The sequence below is a fragment of the Elgaria multicarinata genome, chromosome 23 (assembly GCF_023053635.1).
Source record: "Elgaria multicarinata webbii isolate HBS135686 ecotype San Diego chromosome 23, rElgMul1.1.pri, whole genome shotgun sequence".
NCBI classification, from domain to species: domain Eukaryota; kingdom Metazoa; phylum Chordata; class Lepidosauria; order Squamata; family Anguidae; genus Elgaria; species Elgaria multicarinata.
Genome location: NC_086193.1, coordinates 8,630,729 through 8,643,275, shown reverse-complemented (window position 1 = coordinate 8,643,275; position 12,547 = coordinate 8,630,729). Strand labels below are relative to the sequence as shown.

The 12,547-nt window shown below is 46.6% G+C and overlaps 1 protein-coding gene across 1 annotated transcript; it reads right to left on the bottom strand.

Moving 5' to 3' along the window:
* Window positions 1-4,931: 4,931 nt before the first annotated feature.
* S1PR4 (sphingosine-1-phosphate receptor 4) lies at window positions 4,932-12,139 on the bottom strand. The gene is made up of 2 exons (XM_063146984.1): window positions 12,067-12,139; window positions 4,932-7,849 (listed from the first exon to the last, which is right to left on the bottom strand). The coding sequence occupies exon 2, from the start codon at window positions 7,418-7,420 to the stop codon at window positions 6,155-6,157; it is 1,266 nt and encodes a 421-aa protein (XP_063003054.1). The 5' UTR covers window positions 7,421-7,849; window positions 12,067-12,139; the 3' UTR covers window positions 4,932-6,154.
* Between the last annotated feature and the right edge of the window lie 408 nt (window positions 12,140-12,547).

Below are 12,547 nucleotides of genomic sequence, written 5' to 3'. Positions count from 1 at the left end.
ATTATCATCATCATCATCATCATCAAAGAGGAAGGGTGCGCGCAAAGAATGATGGGAAATGGAATCTAGCTCCTCCCTCGTGAGCTTATTTCCTCGAGGTATTTCCCCCTTGGAGCGTGCGCGGGGCATGATGGGGAATGGAGTTCACCTATTTCTTCCACCAGTTTTGCGCGCAAAGCGTGCTGGGATTTGAAGACTTTTGGGGGGCGCCTGCTGCTTTGGGGTGGGGTGGGGTAGGAGAAGAACCCTCATAATGCCTGATGGGAGAAAGAGTTGTTAGGCCCAGAGAACAGAAACATTTATTTATTTATTTATTTAGAATATTTATATTGAACCTCTCACACACAATGTTTATATTTTTAAATTTGATATGAATCAGATTTGATGTCATTATTTTTATTATATTAGTACCATAAAGCTGTGACCTCAGCAGGTGCAAAACTCACAAAGGAGTTGGCAAGGCATGCTGGGAAATGGAGCCTGCCCCGTTGTGTCCGTAAAAACATAAGAGCCGTGCTGGATCAGTCCAAGGGGCCTTCTAGTAGAGCATTCTGTCCCCACAGTGGCCGCACAGAGGGAAGCCCACAAGCCGGACACGAGCGCCCTACAGCACATTCCTGCTCACATGACCCAGCAACTTGCGTACACAGGCTCACTGCCTCTGATCCTAAAAGTAGCCTATAGCTAGTAGCCCTTGAAAGCCTTCTCCAGGGATTTGTCTAACCCCCTTTTAAAGCTACCCAGACTGGTGGCCATCACCACATCTTATAGTGAATTCCAGAATTTAACTGCAGTGCGTGAAGATGTCCTTCCTTTTAGGTATCCTGAATCTCCCCCCACCCCATCCCCACCAATCACCTTCATGAGATGACCTCATTGACACTGTTCAGATGACATGCTAAACCACGGTGGTTATGCATTTTGAGCTAAGCATTATGGCTTAGCATGTCATGTGAACCATTCCTAACCATGGTGGCTACATAACCACCGTTTAAACAAGCTCACTAATCATTTTGGAAAAATAGGAGTGGAAAGCCAGTTCAATGTTTAGAATGAAATATACAAATATTATGTTATTATTATTTCTTAGCTGCCTCTCCATTTTTGATCGAGGCAGGGAACAACAGTAAGTATAAAATACATAAAATACTGATAAAAAACATAGTATGCATTGTTAAAACATCATAAAAAACATCCTAAAAGCATCCTAAAATTCCACTGGATAGGCCTGCCGGAAGTGATCAGTCTTTATAGCTTTCTTAAATGCTAAAAGACTGTTAAGTTGACAAATCTCCTCCAGCAGGCCATTCCTCAGTCTGAGAGCAGCAGAAGAGAAGGTCCTCTAGGTAATACCTTTCAGACTAGTTTTGGCTGGCTGAAGGAAATTCTTCTCAGAGGACCTGAGTGTGCGGGACGGATTGTATGGGAGAAGGCGATCCCGCAGGAAGCCTGGACCCAAACCATGTAGGGCTTTAAAGGTGATAACTAACACTTTATACTTCGCCCAGAAACTAATTGGCAGTCAGTGAAGAGATTTTAAAACTGGTGTAATGGTCCCCCCTAGGTGTACCAGTGACCAGCCTGGCTACCATATTTTGAACTAGTTGAAGTGTGTGAGAGACAGAGACGGTAGGGCAGCCTTCACTAACCTGGTAACTTTCACATGTGTTCAACTACAATTCCCATCACCACCAACCACAATTCAGAGTCTATTTATTTATTTATTTATTTATTTATTGCATTTCTGTACCGCCCAATAGCCGAAGCTCTCTGGGCGGTTTATTTATTTTGCCCCTTGGCTCCAATTGATGGTGGATCTTGGGGGACCTAGTAAAAAAACAAAGTAGATCCCACAAGCCTGAAATCCGCACACCCTTAAAGCAGGTTTGAGATTGGACTGTGGGATGGGGTGGGGATTAATTTGAGTAATCCTTTTAAGGGAACTTTCCTTTCTCTTAAGGTAGGTCTCCTCTTGGGAAAGTGATGATGTCACAAAAGGATAGCTTAGGGAGGGCTGGTTGACTGTAGCCCCACCCTTGCCAGTCCTGGCCAGAGGGGACCAGAGATTGGAGACCATGTTGCTTGAACTCAGTTCTTGGCCTTTGCTGTTTTTAGATCTGTTCCAGTGACCTTTTGCTTTGGGGGATGGGGTTGTTGTCTTTTCCCTCGACCCCTCTATGACTTTCAAGGTGAGTGGCTGTTCCAAACGTGGGAAAAGAAGGAATTCATTTATTTTATAGCAGGATAAACTGCCTTTTAATGGAAACCCTCCCAACATGTTGTATGATGAAACTTAAAAGGTAACAAAGCCATAATAAAAATAATGAAAAAATAAAAATTAACAGTCAAAACCAAGTTGTTTTGCAAGGGGTGGGGAACCGCAGGCTGAAGGGCCAAATCCAGCCCTCCTGGGATCACAGTTCAGCCCTCCAGGACACCGAAGTGACCCTGCCCCCTTCCCTTGGCCCATTCCTCTGACCCCTGGATGTTGGGTGCTTTCCCAGCTTTTGTACAGTTTTCTAAAAGGTTCAAATGCCTGTTGTAAGTCTTCGTTACTGGCAAATATTTAAAGTTGAGAATTTGTGGGTTTTTAAAGCACTGTTGCTGTAATAATAATTATTAATATAGCACTTCAGAATGTTCAAAGCACTTCACCATACACCATTTGTAGTAGTAGTAGTAGTAGTAATAATAATAATAATAATAATAATAATAATAATAATAATAGACTTCTATCTGAGGCCTAGAAGAGCCTGTCATTGTAAACAGAACTGAGGTAGAATGGGCCAGTGGGTCTGCTGGTATAAAGCAGCTCCCAATATTCCAAGTGGAACCCTTTTCCTTAAGGATAACGCAGGCCTGGGCCTTGGGCCGGTTGTCCGTTGTATTATTCAGCAGCCATTTTGTGCCTTCCTTCTCCAGCTTGATGCGGGCGTTCCCACTGCTTCCCCAGCTGGCGTTTCCATCACCCCTCCAACTTCTACAGCAGCCCGTTTGAGAGGAAGGAGCTTCTCTGTTAGAAAACGGCCTTTCCGTCCATCAGCCCGTCCATAGCAGCAGCAGGAGGGAGCTAGCCAGCCGGCCAGGGACGGGATTTGGTGAAGCGGGAGGGAATCCCACATGGCTGCCCAAGGTCCTCCAGCTGGCATGAGCCCAAGTGCTGCATTACCACCAGGCACCCAGAACCCATCTGGATACCAAGTCTATCCACCGCATTTGGCTCCTCCGGGCTATGCACCTGGAGCTACACATACAGTGTACGTCGTGGAGGATCGAAGAAAGGACGCATCAACTCTAGCTGCTTGCATAGAAGGCTGTTGCACTGCGCTTTGCTGTTGCTGCGTTTGGGACCTGATGACCAAAAGTCTTGACTAGCCTTGAGAAGCTTCGCAACATCTCTGCCATGGAGTGCTACATATTCACCCCCTCTTCCGATCTTCTCCACCGCAGCTTTTCAGCACCATGATAAAGGGTCTGCTTTATAGAGGCAACAGTGATGGAGTCTGCCTTACAGATAGCACTGCGTGATAATATTGCATATACACCTCGTTTAGTTTAAGTGGAGGGAAATTTTTCCTGCCCCACTTCTTTGTAGAGTGCGTTTCTAAGAGTTTTTAGTTTCTCTTTTAAAGCAGTGGGTGACCTGTTGCCCCTGGGCATAATTGCGGGTGCTCTCTATCGCTTAAATGGCATCTCACTAGGAATGTCAGAGAAAGAGAAAGGGAAAAGGGAGTCAGAGAGAGAGGGCAGGGCAGAAAGAGAGGGAGGGAGGGAGAAGGCTTCATCCCACGTACCTGTTTCCCTTTAATTATCCCCGTAGCGTAAAGCTGTCATTGTCGTTGTTGCTAGCTAAATCACACACACACACACCCCCGGGCGGCAGCACTCTAAGATCCTTTGCATACCAGGAAAAGGGTTTAAGGGGGGAAATGTAAAAAATCATTAAAAAATCAACGGATGACCCAATCCAATTCAATTTTGGTATGCTTAAAGCTCTCCTTAATATCTATTACTGTGCCAATATTGATGTCTTTATCTTTAAAACACGCAGATGTAAGCATTTGTTTAATTTTTCTTTAAACATATCAAATCCTCCTCCTGCGCCCCCAGTAGCCCCTCGGAAAACAACAAATGATTCGCTCTTAAAGTAGCAAAATAGGTTGGTTCTTTTGGCTTTATAGCACAATTAAAGCAGGAGGCCTGGGAGTGCTTCACAGTCAAAGCAGATTATAAGCTGGAAAACTTCGGAGTCCTTTGCACGCAACTCGCAGTGCAAAACTCGTCAAAATCCTGATTTGAGCTATGTGCTCAAGAGGCACCCTTTTCCTTGATTCTACGAGGTGACTGTGTGCTGCTCTTCACCTCTGTTTTGTACCTGACTCTGGTAAACCATCGACATCCCAACAAACCATGGTTTCTGTTCCTAGTTAGCTGGCCAGTTGCTTAGCGAGTTCAGACACTACACTTAACCCATGGGTAAGCTTCGTGGTTCAATCAAATGCCTAAATTAAAGCAAAATATCTTTCTTGTTCAAATTTGTTTATACTTTTTTTTTTAAAAAAAAAACACGATTCAAAACACAGATCCAAGGTAATACAGAAGCGTATGAATGCTTGTCACTCCTGGTTGAGTTTTCTGCTCTTCCTCCGAACCATCTGATGGAAAAATATCACTACAGTAATATGATCCTTTTAGGCCAGTTTTAGGATTCAACTATTTATTTAATGCATTTTTATACCTCCCAATAGCCAAAGCTCCCTGGGTAGGTCACAAAAATTAAAACCAAAGTATAAAACTAACAGTATAAAAACATGATATAAAATACAATATAAAAGCACAACCAGAATAAAATCAGCAGCAACTTCTTCTGCCCAATCTTATATAAGAATACAGTGGTATAAGGCTTATTATTCAAGACCAATTTTGCTCATTTTTGTTTTAAACTGAAGCTTGAGCTGTGTAGAAAATTTTGAAAGTTCCAAACATTTCAAAGCTTGAGCTTATAGCAATTAATTTCTTCCACACCAAACAGGTGAAGCCCTTCTGCCAGAGAGATGACAGACAGCCAATCAGTGTGGTGAGAAGGTGGGCCCTGGGTGCAGTTGTGTGGTTAGGCTGTCGCCACCAGCAGGAAGAGGGAAGGAGATGAAGGTGGCCAATCGGGGCACAGGAGGGAGGGAGGGGGCTGCGCTGCATGGAAATTACAGAGGGGCATTCACTATGCATGAGCCATATTTGCATTATTCATGAGCGTCTCTGTGGTGAGGGGTCTGAGGGGCAAAAAAGCAGGAAAGGTGCAGGACTACTAATGTAGGGTGACCCTATGAAAAGGAGGACAGGGCTCCTGTATCTTTAACATTGAATAGAAAAGGGAGTTTCAGCAGGTGTCATTTGTATGCATGCAGCACCTGGTGAAATCCCCTCTTCATCACAACAGTTAAAGATGCAGGAGCATGGCTAGTGTGTCCAGATACAAAAAAGGGCAGCTTTAACTGTTGTGATGAAGAGGGAATTTCACCAGGTGCTGCATGCATACAATTGGCACCTGCTGATATTCTCTTTTCTATGCAACTTAAAGATACAGGAGCCCGGTCCTCCTTTACATATGGTCACCCTATATTAGTGCCCAGGGTGACATGGGCTCTACACTAGTAAAGATTCTAGTCCAGAGCGTGGTACAGAAGACTCGTGATTCTAGACCTGGGCATTGGGCAGCAACCTGAGATGAGCCAGGACCTACGAACCAGAAGCCATGGGTCAAGTCTGAGGTCAGGGCCAAAGAACAAAGCAGAACTGAAGGGCAAAACTTCCGTTCCAGCCAGCTAAAAAAGTCAGGGATAAACCAGAGCTAAAAAAATATATCTGAGTGGCTTGAGAAAAGTTCAACTGGAAGAGCAATCACTTTCTACATCTTTCCGCCCAGGAGGATTTAACGGCCAACCTGGGTGAGAAGAGTCAATCCAGGGCCAGTAGGCACTTAATTCGAGAAGCCGCCACCCGCAGTTCAGCGTCGCCACACGGGGTGCTGCACACAGACCCCGCAGTTCCTAACAAGTCCACAGTGTGGTGCAGAAGAGTTAAGTTTCCGGCGCAGAGTGCTGCACAAACGCGTCAAGCCTAAATGTAAGTGCAGAAGACCGGTCACGATTCTAGTCTAGTCCAGAGTGTGATGTGAGGCTGAAGCATAATCTGATGCCACTGTGCTGCTCATCATGCTTGAATTGCTGTAAAGAGGTTCTCTGGCTTTTCGACTGTGCACCACCGGGCTGCGGAGGCTCTCGCGCAACTTCAAAGAACTTTGTGTGTCCGTGGAATTGCTTGCGGGGTTATCCGAAGCAACGAGGCAGCCACGGGGACCTTTCAACCCAACTCGGATGCAGCAGCAGCAGATGAGTTCCACGACTGCTCTCCTCACCTCCTTGCTCCCAAAGGAGTAGATGATGGGGTTAATGAACGAGTTGGTCACAGCCAAGGTCAAGATCCAGCCAAATTTGGTGTGGAGCTTCCACGTCTCATTGGCCCAAAAGGCATCGATCATCAGGAAGACAAAGAGTGGGATCCAGCAGATGAGGAACGCGAACAGGATCAACAAGACCGTCTTGAGCAGCCGCAGCGACCTCTTGTGGCCGCTCCGAGATAAGGCTTGCCTGGCGCTCTGTTGGACGCGGAGGAAAATGGACACGTAGAGGCCCACGACCCCCACCAGGATGATGCAGAACACAGCCACGGAGAAGAGAATGTAGTTCTTGGCATACAGGGGCAGCAGCGTGGAACACCTGGACACGTCACAGAGACAGTTCCAGCCCAGCAAGGGGAGCAAGCCGATGAGGATGGCCAGGGCCCAACAGAAGATGATGAGAGCTCTCAGGCGGGTGGTCTTCATGGCCTTGCTCTCAGCAATGGGCCTGACCATGGCGCTGTACCGCTCGACAGCCGTCACCAAGAGGCTGAAAGTGGAGGCTGCCAAGGCCACGAAAAGGACCCCCTCGCGGAGGAACCACATGGTGGGTGACAGCTGGAAGGTCCGGCTTCCTGACAAGCAGAGGTTGACCAAATAGGCGATGCCGGCCAGCAGGTCACTGAGCGTGATGCTGGCGAGGCAAGAGTAGACCCACCGGCGGGCTCGCACCTTCCGGATTATGGCCAGCAGCACCAGGAAATTCTCCAGAATGATGAGACAGCTGGCCGTGATCACGACCATCTTGAGAGCACTCACCTTATCCTCCTGAGGACTCCGGTTGCTCATCTGGCCTGTGAGGTTGTAATGGTGCAAGATGATGTTGAAATCACCAGTGGTAGTTCTCAGAGAGCAGAGGTCTTGGCCTTGGACCAAGCCAAGCCGGGGCTTTGTGTGCGATGTGGAGAACATTGTAGAAGGAAAGGAAGAGGGGGAGGATACGAAGAGCTTTTGGTCCGTCATCGTCCAGGGAAAAGAACCTGAGTTGGTAGTGGGCTCAATATGGAAATAGAACTGGACCAATTGTCAGAAGGGCAATGTGTTTGAGGAAGCACAAAGATCAAAGCAGAAGCTCTCACAGGTTCTGTGATGGAAGGAAAATGGCACCCGCAGTGTTGGATGTAACAACAGGCGTGGAACCCAGCAGAGATCAAAAGTCTGCAGGAGAGGAGCCAACAGGTGTTGGCTGCTGTGTGAAATGTGATGAGTGAGTCTAAGAAGCAGAGGTGCATCCAACTGCACCCGTAGGGCAACTGGACGGCGAAGAAATAGTGGGAACGTCAGAGTCCCTCGCAGTGGTTACAAAAATTCCAATAGAGCGGCTCGCAGGCCACGCCCAAGCAAAAGAAAGTTCCAGAGTCCCATCTCAGCAGCCCTGAGGAATCTGAAAAACTGAAAGAAGACAGGAGAGTCAACAAGGGGAGATTGTCGAAACGCTATGAGGGCATCAGAGGGCATCACTTCCTGTTGTTGAAGGACGTTTCCTGTGCTAAGCAGTAACATCTCTGCTGTTCCCCCTGGTGTGGTTTTTTGTTTTGTTTTTTGGGCGGTGGTGGCATCATGTCATAGCGAAATGCAATCAGTTTACGGCTCTTACTCTTTCCACAATCAGAGCATGAGGTTGAACTTGAGACACTTCACCTTGCGCAGGAGAGTTGGGGACAGACGATGGCTTAACATGATAAACACCAAAAGTGCCTTAGGAGAAGAGGGGAGAGCTGATCTTTTGTCCCTGATTCAGAATTTATGTTGTTTACCTTATTACCTTTTTTTAAAGAAAGGTGTCCAAGAAATAATAATAATAATAATAATAATAATAATAATAATAATAATACCAGGGGGCAAATGCTAGAAGCATATTCATTCAAAGAAGAATATGCTAATCAGAGAACGCTAATCAGTGGAGTCAACAATGCAACTATAAATGCATGGAGAAGAAAGGATTTCTGGCAATTTCCCTTCGAGCAGAAATGGGAAAATTGAGAAATTGTTAACTTTAGAATTTTGGTATATGGAATTGTGGCAAATAGCTATGGCAGAAAAGTTGACACATCAACTCAAATTAGCTAAGGGCGAAGCTAAGACTCCTGATTTTTACAGTATATGGAACGACTTTATTTTATTTATAAGTCAAGGGCGTATGCAGCAGAATTTGTCACAGACCTTTTTGAAACTATGGAAGAGAGACTAATTATAATGTACAGCTATGAAGAATTACATAGTCTCCAATTAATTAATAGATTCTACTCCTAACTACATCTGTAAAGAAATGGATAAAATATGCTAAATGGACTCCCTTCTGCCAGTAGTCAACAATGAAAATTCTTTGTATGTTTTTGTATGTCTATGTATTTTGAAAATTAATTTAAAGAGAGAGAGAGAGAGAAAAGAAAGGATTTTCTCTTTTTTCTACCATGGAGTTGTTCCGGTCAGCAGTTGTGCAGAAGATAGATCAAGATGTTCCGGTAAAGCTGTGTGTGACTGGCAGGAGATCTGGAAGGGGGTTTTGACAAAAAGGCTATAGCCCCTTCCCCTCTCCCCTCCCCAAATTAGTTTGATGGAAAAGAATCCTTGGGGAAATTTTGGCAGCAGGAGGGGACACGCTGGGGATAGGGGTGGGGTGGGGTGGAAGGGCAAATATATGTACCCCAAACCCTTAACTAGAATTTAATAATAATAATAATAATAATAATAATAATAATAATAATAATAATTTATTTATTTGTTACCCGCCTCTCCCTCTGGATCGAGGCGGGGTACAACGCAAATAAAAACACCATAAAATACATAAAACTAATTCAAACGTTTAAAACCAGTGCATCATTAAAAGCAGCACACCATTAAAAAAGGCATCTTAAAATTCAATTGGGTAGGCCTGCCGGAAGAGATCAGTCTTGATGGCTTTCTTAAATTCTGGAAGACTGCTTCCTTATTTCATAGCCCATGTGGACGTTGCGGTTAGGAATAAAGTAGCTAATAAATTAATGCTTGCAGGAGTGATTGGACAGCTTTAAGAATGTGACGCTGGGTGCTCCCCCTCCTTCGTGCTCAAACACAAAGAACGGCTTCTGCCAACTCTGAGCGATCCACCAGCGATCTGGGTAAGGAAGGGAACCAGTGGAGCAGCAAGAGGAAAAGCCCTGCTAAAGGTTCTTGAAGTCCCAGGTGCTTCTGGGGAGCCCACAAAGAGAGCATAAGGGCCCCTTCCCTCAACTTGCTGCCCTCCAGATGTGTTGGACTACAACTCCCTCTGCTGGCTGGGGAATGATGGGAGTTGTAGTCCAAGACATGGGGAAGGCTAGGTTAGGATAAACACAGTCTTTTGTATGTTTTGTTCACAGCGTCTTGTACTCCGTGGAGTGAACACGGAGATGCCAGTGAAACTAGCAGCTATTACAACTGCAAATACATACATACAGCTGTAATATGTACCCTAGAGCCGAGAAGGGCAGACTTCAGGCTTGCAAGGTCTACTTTGTGTTTCACTCAAATCCTGAGTCAGCCAGGTAGGTTAATAATCACTCAAGCAGGCAGACCTGCACTAAGAATCAAGGAACAGGGTGTCTCTGAGCATGTGTTCAGCCAAGGAATTTGTAATGGGTGCAAACATGAGTAGGCTGTGTGGGCCCCCTATTGCCTCTGGTGTGGCCTCCTCTGGAGCCACACTGCCCAAATTTGCGGTGGCACAAAAATTGGCAGCTTGCCACCAGATTTCAGCAGCAAACCATAACAGCATGGCAAAAGCTAAATTTGTCTGTTTTAACGTTCAGTAGTGGTTTGCTGCTGAACATTGGTTGGAATGGAAAGCGTTGATATTCCCCCGCCCCACCAATGCCAAAGATAACGACACCGTGGTGGCAGGATTGTGGGCTTTCGTGGGGTCTGGTTGTTGTTGTTATTATTATTACTGAAATAGGCCCCTGCGCCTTTTGAATTTGCATGCCCTTGACATATCTATCTAGACAGAGAACCTTTCAAAGAATCATAGAGTTGGGAGGTATCCTTCCCACCATGATGTCTGCACAGAAGTTCTGGATTACAACTCCTATCAGTCCAGCCAGCATGTCAAATGGTAAGGGGTGAGGAGAATTGACCTCTTAAACATCTGTTGAGCGCCAGTTGGGGAAGGACACTCTAAAGGCCGTCAAGAGTAATCCTCCCGGCTGGAAGGTGGCGCCATGCCAAGCATGAGCTGAGAGGCAAAAGGGCCGTCCCGTTCCCCCCACCCCGGCTCCCTGCTACAAAGTCAACAGGGGGCTTCAGGGGGGCTTGGGTGGACCCCTCTCCTCTCACCAAGAGCTGTTAAACTATGGAATTCGCTACCACAAGATGTAGTAATGGCCACCAATTTGGGTGGCATTAAAAGAGGGTTGGATCAATTCCTGGAGGAGAAGGCTATCCAGGTCTACTAGCCCTGATGGCTATGTGCTCCGTCCAGTATCCGAGGCAGTCAGCCTATGTACACCAATTGCTGGGGAACATGGGTGGGAGGGTGCTGTTGCACCATGTCCTGCTTCTGGTTCCCTGGGGCACATCTACATGAAGTGTGCAGAAGAGACGTTGGGTTCAATTTGGCTCAGGAAAGGCTGGAGATGAATGCCGTGGAGGGATGGTAGCTCAGCCATGTGGTGTACAACATTTTATCTTTACGCCACCCTGAGATCCTAGTGATAATAGGGTGGGATACAAATGTTTTAATAAATAAATAAAATAAATAAAATAAAAGGTTCAATCCTGCCCATCTCCAGTTAAAAGGGATCGGAAAGACCTGTCTATGCTTGGGGGACAAATGACAGGGCAGTCCTATGCTCTGCCCACGAGTTCAACGGGACTTACTCCCAGGAAAGTGCGCATGGGATGGCAGCCTCCTATGTTATGTTTAAAGAGGAGCATCGCTCAGTGGCATCTCCCATTAAAAGGCTGGTGTGGGAAAAGAGGAGAGAGACTCTTCTCTGCCTGAGAGCCACCACCAGTCTGCGAAGACCTGCCTTCCCCATCTTGGCATCCTCCAGATACATTGGACCATGAGTCCCATCATCCCCAGCCAACCTGACCAGCTGGGGGCAATGGGAATTGCAGCCCAACACATTTGGAGGGCACCAGGATGGGGAAGGCTGGTATACTCAGATGGACCAACGTTAAGGCAGCTTCCTACGTTTCTGTTTAATTCAGAACCATGAGGACTAGAACCTTAATGGCAGAGCTTTGCATGCAGAAGGTCCCATGCTCAATCCTGGATTTCAGGGAGCAGATTCCTCTCTGCCGGAAACCCTGGAGGACACGGTCATAGCAGACAATCCTGGGCAAGATGGACAATTCGCGTGACCCCGCCTAAGGCAGCTCTGGCTTTTCCTAATGCTGTAGGGAACCGGGGTGCTTGCTTCCAGGTGAGGCATTCGTTCTGCCTCACCTGCCTCTTTCACAGAATTTTGCAGGGACAGAAGAGGGTGGATTTCCAGAGGGGAAAAGACAGAAGAAACGCTGAGGAGGATGGCAGGTGGGAGGGAGCTTGAAGGGAAAGACGGGGAAGGAGGGATGAAGATGGAAAGTTGGAGAGGGAACCAGGTAGATCACTCCCCACCTGCTCCGGCCGTCCCATTCAGACTCACCTGCTTGGATCAGTTCTGCACCAACCTTGCACGTGGCTTGTTCACGACCAAAGCTGCCTCTTGGACTTTAAACAATGGGATTGTGCTCTCTCTATGTGTGTGGTGTGTGTGTTTAAAAAAAACACCCAACACTAGCAAAAGCAAGAGGAAGGGGATGTTGCTACACCCAAAACTGAAAAACCACACGGTTTCAGCAGGATGGACCCCACCCAAGCAGAGGGTGCCGGAATTGTCACAAAACACACACAGACACACACAAACCACCTCACCTCCATGTGCAGCCGTCCCTCTGACCCTTTGCCCAAGAACATGTAATGCGGGGGTGGGGGTATTACTTCACACAATGCAGGTTGCCCTTTACTTTAAATGAGGCATTGTGGTGCAATGGCTAGAGTGTTGGACTGGGAGTCAGGAGATCTGGGTTCTAGTCCCCATTCGGTCATAGAAACTCACTGGATGACTCTGGGTCAGTAACAGACTC

Coding starts and splice junctions, on each gene's coding strand:
- S1PR4 (XM_063146984.1), bottom strand. CDS start 7,420: ATGACGGACCAAAAGCTCTTCGTATCCTCCCCCTCTTCCTTTCCTTCT.